The sequence below is a fragment of the Bombina bombina genome, chromosome 1 (genome assembly GCF_027579735.1).
Source record: "Bombina bombina isolate aBomBom1 chromosome 1, aBomBom1.pri, whole genome shotgun sequence".
Lineage (NCBI taxonomy): Eukaryota > Metazoa > Chordata > Amphibia > Anura > Bombinatoridae > Bombina > Bombina bombina.
This window is the reverse complement of record NC_069499.1, coordinates 1,573,330,698-1,573,344,614: the sequence shown is the minus strand read 5'-3', so window position 1 is coordinate 1,573,344,614 and position 13,917 is coordinate 1,573,330,698. Positions and strand designations below refer to the sequence as shown.

At 39.6% G+C, this 13,917-nt stretch overlaps 1 protein-coding gene across 1 annotated transcript in view; it reads right to left on the bottom strand.

Annotated features, from left to right (window-relative positions):
• Positions 1 to 2,990: 2,990 nt before the first annotated feature.
• The window catches only part of LOC128656247 (TBC1 domain family member 24), a 115,623-nt gene continuing 104,696 nt past the window's right edge, over positions 2,991 to 13,917 (bottom strand). The window contains exon 7 of the mRNA XM_053710053.1: positions 2,991 to 6,642. Within this exon, the coding sequence (XP_053566028.1) occupies positions 6,497 to 6,642 (146 nt within the window). The 3' untranslated portion in view covers positions 2,991 to 6,496. The remainder of the gene's footprint in view (positions 6,643 to 13,917) is intronic.

The window sequence follows — 13,917 nt, the reverse complement described above, 5'->3', positions numbered from 1 at the left end:
CAATGTATCTTTCCTGGTAAAATATTTGGATTTAAGGATTTTTGAGAGCCAAAATTTGACTTTTCCCCACAAACTTTGTATCTTTGTGCAATCCCATAATAAATGTATAAGGTCTGGAGAGGGGGCTGAGCATTTATTACATTTATCTAGTGCCTCAGGGACCCATTTAGCATGCATTTTAAGTGTGATATAAGCCTGGTGAACTAATTTAATGTGTGACTCCCTGAGATATGCTGAGAGTGTTGTTTTCCTCACTAATGTAAAACTGGTGGTCAATTCTTTTAAGTCTGGCGTGGTGTTTCTCATCCCTTCCCATTTAGCTTGTATTTTCTGCATTGATAGTTGTTTATAATGAGCTACTATCATATTGCAAATGTGCGTTATAGAATGGGATTTGTGTTTAGTTATAAGATATAGCATATCAGTATTAGATGTTTTTGTAGTAATCTTACCTGGGGAAAGTAGTGACCGAACATAGTGACAACTTTGGAAATATGCAAGTTTAGTAGTGATTGGTATCTTTCTTGAAGAGTCCTAAAAGAAAGAATTTGAAGAGGACCACTTCTCCTGGCTTGGATGAAGACTTCTCCCGGCTTCGTGGAGGACTTCTTGCCGCTTCGATGAGGACTTCTCCCGGCTTCGTTGAGGATGGATGTCGGATCTTCAAAACTGTAAGTGGATCTTCGGGGGTTAGTGTTAGTTTTTTTTTAAGGGTGTATTGGGTGGGTTTTATTTTTAGGTTAGGGCTTTGGGCCGCAATAGAGCTAAATGCCATTTTAAGGGCAATGCCCATCCAAATGCCCTTTTCAGGGCAATGGGGAGCTTAGGTTTTTTTAGTTAGGGTTTTATTTGGGGGGTTGGTTGTGTGGGTGGTTTTACTGTTGGGGGGGTGTTTGTATTTTTTTTTACAGGTAAAAGATCTGATTTCTTTGGGGCAATGCCCAGCAAAAGGCCCTTTTAAGGGCTATTGGTAGTTTAGTTTAGGATAGGGTTTTTTTTTATTTTGGGGGGGGGGGGGCTTTTTTATTTTGATAGGGCTATTAGATTAGGTGTAATTAGTTTAATTATCTGATAAATTCTTTTTTATTTTCTGTAATTTTTTTTTTTTGTAATTTAGGTAATTTAATTTATTTAATTGTATTTAATTTAGGTAATTTATTTAATTGTAGTGTAAGGTTAGGTGATTGTAACTTAGGTTAGGTTTTATTTTACAGGTATATTTGTATTTATTTTAGCTAGGTAGTTAGTAAATAGTTAATAACTATTTACTAACTAGTCTACCTAGTTAAAATAAATACAAACTTGCCTGTAAAATAACAATAAACCCTAAGCTAGATACAATGTAACTATTAGTTATATTGTAGCTAGCTTAGGGTTTATTTTACAGGTAAGTATTTAGTTTTAAATAGGAATGATTTAGTTATTAATAGTAAGTTTTATTTATATTTATTTAAATTATATTTAAGTTAGGGGGTGTTAGGGTTAGACTTAGGTTTAGGGGTTAATAAATATAGTATAGTGGCGGCGATGTTGGGGGCGGCAGATTAGGGGTTAAGTTGATTTGCGGTAAGGCCAAAAAAGTGTGCGGTGCCCCTAAATCTGCAAGACTTGTAATACCAACGGTAGTAAAAAAGCAAAGCATCGTTATGAGGCTTAACGCTGCTTTTTTACTCATAACGCAAGACTCGTAATCTAGCCGATTATTTTTTATGTTTTAAGGTATTTAAGTGGAAAGGGCTTCAAAGTGTTTATATATGTATATATTTGTGTGTGTATATATATATATATATATATATATATATATATATGTTCATAATTATATAAACATATAATTATAAACTGGTGTATGCCCGAAAACGTTTACATGTATTTGATGCAGTAAATTCGTTATATCAAACCGGAGAGTGCTTTCCTTTGTGGATTCTTTATGTGGACTTTTTGAGGTGCACCCCGGGAGCTGCTAAGTTGGGCGAGTACTGGGTTCAGTTTTGGGCTATGTGTATATATTTATGTATATACATATATAAATACATGAATGCACATGTATATACAAATATATACACACACACAATAAAGCTCTTTCCATTCAAATACCTTGTCACATACCATTTACTTTTTTACCATTATTAAAAAATGTATTAATATTTATATGAATAATTTTAATCAGATAGTGTATATATGAGTGTAACATTATTTTAATGTATTAATGTTGTGTTTGGTGTATTTTTTTTTTTTAACTCTTACACTTTATACTAGGGGTAGATTTAATAAGCAGCGGATGCTTCTTTCTGCGCCCGTTGTTTCAGGCTCGCCTGAAACAGAACTTAACAAGCAGCAGTCGTAAGAGCGCTGCTCCTTCATTTAGACTGAAATCATCCTGATCCGATATGATCAACACCCCCTGCTAGCGGCCGATTGGCCGTGAGTGTGCAGGGGGCGGCAAAGCACAAGCATTTCTTGTGAAATGCTTGTGCAATGTTACGTTTAGCGAGGTCGAGCAGACATGATTCAATGCAGCGAATCATGTCCGCTCGACCTTTAATAAATCTACCCCTAGGTCTCCACTTGTGCAAACCTGACATGCGCTAATTTTGTTTGCGCTCAACTTACTTTCAACTTGCAACATGTGCACAAGTTAGCATGGGCTTGATATTGCTTATCCTGATCTGTGCTAAGAATAGTGCACCACTTGTATTCTAGCCCAAAATGTTAATTATGTGATGGAAATAAACTTTGCACATTATTTCTATTTTGCCTGTTCGGACATTGTGATTTTTTTCCACTGCACTTGGAGTTGTTGGAATTCATCCTGCAGAGTTCAATAAAATGCATAATATTAAATGTTTGTTTTTTTAATAATGTCTCATGTTTTAGCAATATGGTAAAATGATTGCATATAAATACAGTTGGCGACTAGTAATGATACTGGGTCATTTAAAGCAGTAGAAAAGCACAATATACTATTATACACAAACGGTATTCCTTCCAGATTAAAAAGCAAATGGTAAATTTTAATAACAACCTGGAACCCTTAAATAATTCCCATCAGAAGCAACTTCCAAATGTTTTTTTTTACAAGTAGCTAATAAACATTAACTAACACATTAGGATGACTGCATGACAGAAAATAATTTTAAAAATGCATATTTTTCTCTCTCTCTATTATAAATTGTTCTTATTCTATTCTCTAATCTTACACCCTCCGTTTGGGCTAGGCTTGCCACCTCAGCCATATTTTTCTGGACACTTATGAGTTACACATGCTGCAGGGTGTGCAGGAAGGAACATGTATTGTGTTTCTGGACAGCACTATTCATATTCCTCCCTGCACACCCTGCAGCATGTGTAACTTATAAGTGTTCTGTATTTTAAGGGACGGGTGGCAACCCTATTGGGCCTCTCTGATGGGCTACGGTCTCATCAACCCTTTTGCTTTCAGTAGGTGCAGTGCATTAAAGACCTCTGTGGCAGGGAAGTGGTTAAAGTCTAACATTCCTTTCTAAAAGTCACCAAATCTGTTGATTCAGTCATTTGTTCTAAGTAATCAACACAACTTTATTGTTGTTATTTTATAACACTCTCGATGACAACTTTATTAGTACCTAAATAATATAACAAAAATCATTTAAGTTACATTAAAACTGTTTTCTTTGAGAAGGGTCAGTCTAATTATAAACTAATTGTAAGTTACAGCATTACAGACCCTAGGTGGGGGATAATCACAAGCTTTTAAAAATCTTATCAAATTATTTATCTGCAAAACCCCCAAGAGGGCGAAGTGTATAGAAAAATCATTAGAAAAATGTTTCTAAAGGAATGTGATTAACCCCTATATCTTTAACTCCCACAAAGGGTAAAACTATAAAGTAACAAAATCACCTATGAGCCAATCAGGAGCGTCATGTAGCTGCAAATGCTTGTGGCCCCTAAACAAGATGTTATCTACATGTTTAACCTCTGTGTATACTTTAATACTTTAAGCCTTCCCACCCTTAGGACGTTCTATGACGCCCTAACAGCACTGGGCTTTAACGCCCTTAGGATGGTATAGAACGGCCTAGACTTTTGGCTTTACTTAAGCCAAAGGCGCTCCCTGAATGGGATCGCAGGCTGGAGGGCGTGTCTAGCGTCATAGACACTCCCCCAGACACAATCACATTATGTCACTTTTTAACTTATTGTTTACATTAAAACTTTCTTCCAATGTCGACAAATAAGTCAGGGCAGGAAGGGGTTAAAGGGATATTGTTGTAATGAAAAAACACTAAGCAAAGGGTTATACTTTATAGAAATCACGGTAATATATATTATTTATCATTTGAAATGGATTTTATTTTTTAAACATCATTTATGCAGTGTACATTACTTCCTGTCAAAGCCCTACAAGGAGGCTTGGGGGTAGATTTACTTAAGGTTGATCGAACATCATGTCCGCTCGACCTTGCTAAATGCCGACAGCATACGCTGATTTCAGTCCAGAAGTTAAACTTCCATTTCTGACGGACCGTAAATGACGGGGCGTTTATGCAGCATCCACTGCTTGTTAAATCGACCCCTTGGTCACTACAGAAAGGTGTTTCTAGCTTGATGTAATAAAACTCCTAGAGTAACATGAGCTGGTTTATTATCAAGTGAATATTAGATAAACAAGGAATCAGATTTGCCCATGGTCAGAATAGGCAGGATGCATCCTTAGTTGCCAACCTTTCAGTTCTCTCATCTCCCTGAGAACAGTGGCTACACTGAGAATGTCTAAATGCTCATTTTAAAAGAAAACAAGTAAGTTGTTTGCTGTTTTTTTTACACAATCGGTTTCTTTTTCTGTTTACTTTGGTTTAACATATTTGTTTTTACTAAAGGAGCACTGTTTATAATCCCTTTAAGCACATATGTATATAGGTTTATATGCCACAACATGCACTTATGAACTTTTTTCATTTTAACCCTAAAATTTACAAGAGGAGAACTTAGCTCTGCACATAAATAAATGTTTGTGTTGAAGTAGCTATGTTTTTCCTCAGCAGAAGAGAGGAATCTTTACATTTACTGGATTATGTTTATATAAAATAAACATTTTATTACATAAATAATTTTAATATTTTTTTAAGTTGTCATAAAGATATTATGGGAACACAAAAATAATTATGAACAGTCTAAAGCTGTTTCTCTAACAAGTGCACATATAATTAAAAAAAAATAAAAAAAAATAATGAAGTACTTTATTTCACTAAAGGGACATTGGAAATGTTTATTGTTTAAAAACATATATATTCCCTTTATTACCATTCCCCAGTTTTGAATAACCAACGCTGTTATATTAATATACGTTTTAGCTGTGTGATTACCTTGTATCTAAGCCTCTGCAGACTGCCCTTTACCTGAGTTCTTTTGACAGACTTGCATTTTAGCCAATCAGTGCTGACTCATAAATAACTCCACAGGAGAGAGCACAATATTATCTATATGGCACACATAAACTAGCGCTGTCTGCCTGTGAAAAAATTGTCAAAATGCACTGAGGCTTAGAAATGAGCTTTCAACAAAGAATACCACGAGAACAAAACAAATTTAATTATTAAAGTTAAATGGAGAGTTGTTTAAAAATGCATGCCCTATCTGAATCATGAAAGTTTAATTTTGACTAGACTGTCCCTTTAAGGCATTTTATTTTTTGATGTGGTCCTTGATTGGCTGTCTTGAATGGGAGTGTTCCAGTTGCATGAATCTGTTATCATCTTGAGAGACCTATGCAAGTAGCTGCAGTGGGGAGGCATAAAATAAATCTTTTAACATTTCTCATAAAGACTTCTATTTAGTGTCATTATTATTTAGAATGACCCTAATGTATTAATAGCAATAGTACTGTCTGGATCAGTTTGTTTTGAAGATAGCAGTTACAACCTCTGCTTGGCTATTGGTTCACAGACATCACATGCTAATATTTAGAAAGCTCTACCAGCTTGTAGGGTAATTGTGTCTGCCTTTTTACAGAGAGAGGAGTAGATTCATGGAACAGTTTACCAGTAGATGTGTTAACAAAAAACACTGGGAAGCTTATCATACCTAGTATTATAAGGAATATATATTTACTGTGACAAAATATCCCCCCAAGACACCATATATAATACAGTTGTGCAAATAATGCATGAATGGTTTTTAGTACCATCTATCTAGCTTATGTTGGCTTCATGTCACCTTGCCTACTGCATATAGATGGACACTTGTAAGTCTTGGTGTTTACATTTAGCCACAAACAGTCAACGAGGCAAGAATAACCATTTGGTCAAGATGGAAATTCACAGTTTTCTCTACAATAACAAAAATGGTTCTGTGGTTAATCTATGGCATTATCCATTCCGTTAGTCTAATAGTTTATGACGTCCAGAACAAGTGAAGACAAAAATGAACCACAAAGATGCAAGCGTCCAGTTTTCGATTGTAGCGTTGGCACTTGGTGCAATGTCGGTACTTGGCGTCTTTTTGGAGTGTTTGCTTTTCAAAAATTCTGGCAGGCCCAGACTTCCAGGTGCTGGATGCGGAAGTTCTCCTCGCACAGAGGAGGATTGTCAAAGGTTTCACAGTGCTCTGTCCTGCCGTTATTCAAATCAGCATCAATGTTCAGGGCTTGTCCACCTCCACCACCTGCAAAAATACGTATCTTATGAGAAAGGTCACCTCATACAGCCTTGCAGATATATAATACTAACACTATAATTAAATAAGTCCTTGCTCCCTAGAAACAGGGAGCAAGTAGTAGAGTTAGAGTCAGATTGAGTAGTAGAGTGTTGGAGGAACATTATCAATTTTTAAGGGGCATTATACTTTTATTGTAATATAGTAATGTAGGTTACACCCCTTAGTGTAATACAGTAATGTAGGTTACGTAGGTTACACTGCTTAGTGTAATACAGTAATGTAGGTTACGTAGGTTACACCCCTTAGTGTAATACAGTAATGTAGGTTACGTAGGTTACACCCCTTAGTGTAATACAGTAATGTAGGTTATGTAGGTTACACCCCTTAGTGTAATACAGTAATGTAGGTTACGTAGGTTACACCCCTTAGTGTAATACAGTAATGTAGGTTACGTACGTTACACCCCTTAGTGTAATACAGTAATGTAGGTTACACCCCTTAGTGTAATACAGTAATGTAGGTTACGTAGGTTGCACCCCTTAGTGTAATACAGTAATGTAGGTTACGTAGGTTACACCCCTTAGTGTAATACAGTAATGTAGGTTACGTAGGTTACACCCCTTAGTGTAATACAGTAATGTAGGTTACGTAGGTTACACCCCGTAGTGTAATACAGTAATGTAGGTTACACCCCGTAGTGTAATACAGTAATGTAGGTTACACCCCGTAGTGTAATACAGTAATGTAGGTTACACCCCGTAGTGTAATAGAGTAATGTAGGTTACACCCCGTAGTGTAATACAGTAATGTAGGTTACACCCCGTAGTGTAATATAGTAATGTAGGTTACACCCCGTAGTGTAATATAGTAATGTAGGTTACATAGGTTACACCCCGTAGTGTAATGAAGTAATGTAGGTTACATAGGTTACACCCCTTAGTGTAATACAGTAATGTAGGTTACGCCCCTTAGTGTAATACAGTAATGTAGGTTACGCCCCTTAGTGTAATACAGTAATGTAGGTTACACCCCTTAGTGTAATATAGTAATGTAGGTTACATAGGTTACACCCCTTTGAGAAAGCCGTTAGGGCGAAACATGTCAGGGACGTTAGGGAATTGGTGAGGAGTCCTGGAGCTCCTGTATTTTTAGATTAGCCTTAGAATGCTGTAATACCAAACCTGTTCTAACTTATTAACTAACTAGTCAAAGTAGGCATATCGTCACTGTTACATTCCAATAACATTGGACCATATATGCTCAATATTCAGTAGATAGGCTTATTGGGCAAACGATACAAGAGTATTTTACTCGGGAGTGGGGCTCACTTGGAGCAATCATTTGATACAGGCTGTGGATTGTAGACTTTATTTCACAAACTAGTAGTTTAAATATAAACTACTGGCAGAGAACCTAACCAACATTGGGGAAGAGTGCATATACTGTACCGGCTAAACACTGAACAGTGAGACTAACATTAGCTCCAATTAAACTGCGGTAGCCTGCAATCTGTATGTGTGCTGAAATTCGACTTATTTTAGTGGGCACTGCTCCAATACACGGTATACAAGTGTTGCGCCAAACATATGAGCTTATAACAAGTATGCTGAATTCTGACTTATTTTAGTGGGCACTGCTCCAATACACGGTATACAAGTGTTGCGCCAAACATATGAGCTTATAACAAGTATGCTGAATTCTGACTTATTTTAGTGGGCACTGCTCCAATACACGGTATACAAGTGTTGCGCCAAACATATGAGCTTATAACAAGTGTGCTGAATTCTGACTTATTTTAGTGGGCACTGCTCTAATACATGGTATATAAGTGTTGCGCCAAACATATGAGCATATAAAGTCATTTTAGCACTGCTTTAATACATGGTATACAAGTGTTACGCCAAACATATGAGCCTATAACAAACCTATGTAGCTATTTTAGCACACCCAACTTGCGGGTTATAACAGAATGTTAAGAGCTTACAACTAATTTATGTGAATCACAACTTTGGACATTCCACATATGAACGCAGAAGCCATTCAAACAAATGTGGGTGAAAACATAATTTATGCTTACCTGATAAATTCCTACCTCCTGTAGTGTAGTCAGTCCACGGGTCATCCATTACTTATGGAATATTTCTCTTCCTAACAGGAAACTGCAAGAGAATTACCCAGCAGAGCTTGCTATATAGCTCCTCCCCTCACCTGTCATACTCAGTCATTCGACCAAGCATACGAGAAAGGAGGAACCATAGGGTACAGTGGTGACTGGAGTTTAATTAAAATTTAGACCTGCCGTAAAAACAGGGCGGGCCGTGGACTGACTACACTACAGGAGAAAGGAATTTATCAGGTAAGCATAAATTATGTTTTCTCCTGTTAAGTGTAGTCAGTCCACGGGTCATCCATTACTTATGGAATACCAATACCAAAGCTAAAGTACACGGATGAAGGGAGGGACAAGGCAGGAACATTAAACAGAAGGAACCACTGCCTGAAGTACCTTTCTCCCAAACACAGCCTCCGAGGAAGCAAAAGTGTCAAATTTGTAAAATTTTGAAAAAGTGTGAAGCGAAGACCAAGTCGCAGCCTTGCAAATCTGTTCAACAGAGGCCTCATTTTTAAAGGCCCAGGTGGAAGCCACAGCTCTAGTAGAATGAGCTGTAATCCTTTCGGGAGGCTGCTGTCCAGCAGTCTCATAGGCTAATCGTATTATGCTACGAAGCCAAAAAGAGAGAGAGGTAGCCGAAGCCTTTTGACCTCTCCTCTGTCCAGAGTAAACGACAAACAGGGAAGAAGTTTGACGAAAATCCTTAGTTGCCTGCAAATAGAATTTCAGGGCACGGACTACGTCCAGATTATGCAAAAGCCGTTCCTTCTTTGAAGAAGGGTTAGGACACAGAGATGGAACAACAATCTCTTGATTGATATTCTTGTTAGTAACTACCTTAGGTAAGAACCCAGGTTTAGTACGCAGAACTACCTTGTCTGAATGGAAAATCAGATAAGGAGAATCACAATGTAAGGCAGATAACTCAGATACTCTCCGAGCCGAGGAAATAGCCATCAAAAACAGAACTTTCCAAGATAACAACTTGATATCAATGGAATGAAGGGGTTCAAATGGAACGCCTTGAAGAACATTAAGAACTAAGTTTAAGCTCCACGGCGGAGCAACAGACTTAAACACAGGCTTAATCCTAGTTAAAGCCTGACAGAAAGCCTGAACGTCTGGAACTTCAGCCAGACGTTTGTGTAGAAGAATAGACAGAGCAGAAATCTGTCCCTTTAACGAACTAGTAGATAAGCCCTTTTCTAAACCCTCTTGTAGAAAGGACAATATCCTAGGAATCCTAACCTTACTCCATGAGTAACTCTTGGATTCGCACCAATGTAAATATTTACGCCATATTTTATGGTAAATTTTTCTGGTAACAGGCTTCCTAGCCTGTATTACGGTATCAATAACCGACTCCGAGAACCCACGCTTTGATAGAATCAAGCGTTCAATCTCCATGCAGTCAGCCTCAGAGAAATTAGATTTGGATGTTTGAAAGGACCCTGAATTAGAAGGTCCTGTCTCAGAGGCAGAGACCACGGTGGACAGGACGACATGTCCACTAGGTCTGCATACCAGGTCCTGCGTGGCCACGCAGGTGCTATCAGAATCACTGAAGCTCTCTCCTGTTTGATCTTGGCAATCAAACGAGGAAGCATTGGGAATGGTGGAAACACATAAGCCATGTTGAAGACCCAAGGGGCTGTCAGAGCATCTATCAGCACCGCTCCCGGGTCCCTGGACCTGGATCCGTAACAAGGAAGCTTGGCGTTCTGACGAGACGCCATGAGATCCAGATCTGGTTTGCCCCAACGACAAACCAGTTGAGCAAAGACCTCCGGATGAAGTTCCCACTCTCCCGGATGAAAAGTCTGGCGACTTAGAAAATCCGCCTCCCAGTTCTCCACGCCTGGGATGTAGATCGCTGACAGGTGGCAAGAGTGAGACTCTGCCCAGCGAATTATCTTCAAGACTTCCAACATCGCTAGGGAACTTCTGGTTCCCCCTTGATGGTTGATATAAGCCACAGTCGTGATGTTGTCCGACTGAAATCTGATGAACCTCAGAGTTGCTAACTGAGGCCAAGCTAGGAGAGCATTGAATATTGCTCTTAACTCCAGAATATTTATTGGGAGGAGTTTCTCCTCCTGAGTCCATAATCCCTGAGCTTTCAGGGAATTCCAGACTGCTCCCCAGCCTAGAAGGCTGGCGTCTGTTGTTACAATCGTCCAATCTGGCCTGCGAAAGGTCATCCCCTTGGACAGATGTGGCCGAGAGAGCCACCATAGAAGAGAATCTCTGGTATCTTGATCCAGATTTAGTAGGGGGGACAAATCTGAGTAATCCCCGTTCCACTGACTTAGCATGCACAATTGCAGCGGTCTGAGATGCAGGCGCGCAAATGGTACTATGTCCATTGCCGCTACCATTAAGCCGATAACTTCCATGCACTGAGCTACTGACGGGTGTGGAATGGAGTGAAGGACACGGCAAGCATTTAGAAGTTTTAATAACCTGGCCTCTGTCAGGTAAATTTTCATCTCTACAGAATCTATAAGAGTCCCTAGAAAGGGAACTCTTGTAAGTGGTAATAGAGAACTCTTTTCCACGTTCACCTTCCACCCATGCGACCTCAGAAATGCCAGAACTATCTCTGTATGAGACTTGGCAGTTTGAAAACTTGACGCTTGTATCAGAATGTCGTCTAGGTACGGAGTCACCGCTATGCCTCGCGGTCTTAGTACCGCCAGAAGTGATCCTAGAATTTTTGTAAAGATTCTTGGAGCCGTAGCTAATCCGAAGGGAAGAGCTACAAACTGGTAATGCCTGTCTAGGAAGGCAAATCTCAAATACCGGTAATGGTCCTTGTGAATCGGTATTTGAAGGTAGGCATCCTTTAAGTCCACCGTGGTCATGTACTGACCCTCTTGGATCATGGGAAGGATGGTTCGAATAGTCTCCATTTTGAATGATGGAACTCTTAGAAATTTGTTTAGGATTTTTAAGTCCAAGATTGGTCTGAAGGTTCCCTCTTTTTTGGGAACCACAAATAGATTTGAATAGAATCCCTGCCCGTGTTCCGTCCGCGGAACTGGGTGGACTACCCCCATTAGTAAGAGGTCTTGTACACAGCGTAGAAACGCCTCTTTCTTTGTTTGGTTTGCTGCTAACCTTGAAAGATGAAATCTCCCCCGTGGAGGAGAAGTCTTGAAGTCTTGGGATATGATCTCCAACGCCCAGAGATCCTGGACATCTCTTGCCCAAGCCTGGGCGAAGAGAGAAAGTCTGCCCCCCACTAGATCCGTTTCCGGATAGGGGGCCCTCTCTTCATGCAGTCTTGGGGGCAGCAGCAGGTTTCTTGGCCTGCTTGCCCCTGTTCCAGGACTGGTTAACTTTCCAGCCCTGCCTGTAACGAGCAACAGCTCCTTCCTGTTTTGGAGCGGAGGAAGTTGATGCTGCTCCTGCCTTGAAGTTACGAAAGGCACGAAAATTAGACTGTTTGGCCTTTGATTTGTCCTGTCCTGAGGTAGAGCATGGCCCTTACCTCCTGTAATGTCAGCAATAATTTCTTTCAAGCCGGGCCCGAATAAGGTCTGCCCTTTGAAAGGAATATTAAGCAATTTAGATTTAGAAGTCACGTCAGCTGACCAGGATTTAAGCCATAGCGCTCTGCGCGCTTGGATGGCGAATCCGGAGTTCTTAGCCGTAAGTTTGGTTAAATGCACAACGGCATCAGAAACAAATGCGTTAGCTAGCTTAAGTGTTTTAAGCTTGTTCCTTATTTCATCCAATGGAGCTGAGTGAATGGCCTCTTCCAGAGACTCAAACCAGAATGCTGCCGCAGCAGTGACAGGCGCAATGCATGCAAGGGGCTGTAAAATAAAACCTTGTTGAACAAACATTTTCTTAAGGTAACCCTCTAATTTTTTATCCATTGGATCTGAAAAGGCACAACTATCCTCCACCGGGATAGTGGTACGCTTAGCTAGAGTAGAAACTGCTCCCTCCACCTTAGGGACCGTCTGCCATAAGTCTCGTGTGGTGGCGTCAATAGGAAACATTTTCCTAAATATGGGAGGGGGGGTAAAAGGCACACCAGGTCTATCCCACTCCTTGCTAATAATCTCTGTATGCCTTTTTGGTATAGGAAATACGTCAGTATACACCGGTACCGCATAGTATTTATCCAACCTACATAATTTCTCTGGAATTGCAACCGTGTTACAATCATTCAGAGCCGCTAATACCTCCCCTAGCAATGTGCGAAGGTTCTCTAGCTTAAATTTAAAATTGGAAATCTCTGAATCCAGTCTCCCTGGATCAGATCCGTCACCCACAGAATGAAGCTCTCCGTCCTCACGTTCTGCAAACTGTGACGCAGTATCTGACATGGCTCTCATCTCATCCGCGTGCTCTGGCAACTTAGATAATACTTCTGTCATAACAGTAGCCATGTCTTGCAAAGTGATTTGTAAGGGCCTCCCTGATGTACTTGGCGCCACAAAATCACGCACCTCCTGAGCGGGAGGCGCAGGTACTGACACGTGAGGAGAGTTAGTCGGCATAACTTCCCCCTCGTCGTCTGGTGATAATTTCTTTACATGTAAAGATTGACTTTTATTCAAAGTAGCATCAATGCAATTGGTACACAAATTTCTATTGGGCTCCACATTGGCCTTTAAACATAGTGAACAAAGAGATTCATCTAAGTCAGACATGTTTAAACAAACTAGCAATGAGACTAGCAAACTTGGAAATACTTTTCAAAATTAATTTACAAGCAATATAAAAAACGTTACTGTGCCTTTAAGAAGCACAGAAAAACTGACACAGTTGAAATAACAATGAACAAAAATAGTTATAGCAACCAAATTTTCACAGTAAATGTATTAAGTTAGCAAAGGATTGCACCCACCAGCAAATGGATGATTAACCCCTTAGTACCCAAAAACGGATAACAATTATATAATTAACGTTTTTCTCACAGTCAAATACACTGTCACAGGACTACTGTGACTGATTACCTCCCTCAAAATGGATTTTGAAGACCCCTGAGCTCTCTAGAGACGATCTGGATCATGGAGGATGAAGTAGACAGATTGTGACTGAATTTTTACTGCGCAAAAAAGCGCTAAAATAGGCCCCTCCCACTCATATTACAACAGTGGGGAAGCTCAGAAACTGTTTCTATGCAGAAAACAAAAATGGCCATGTGGTAA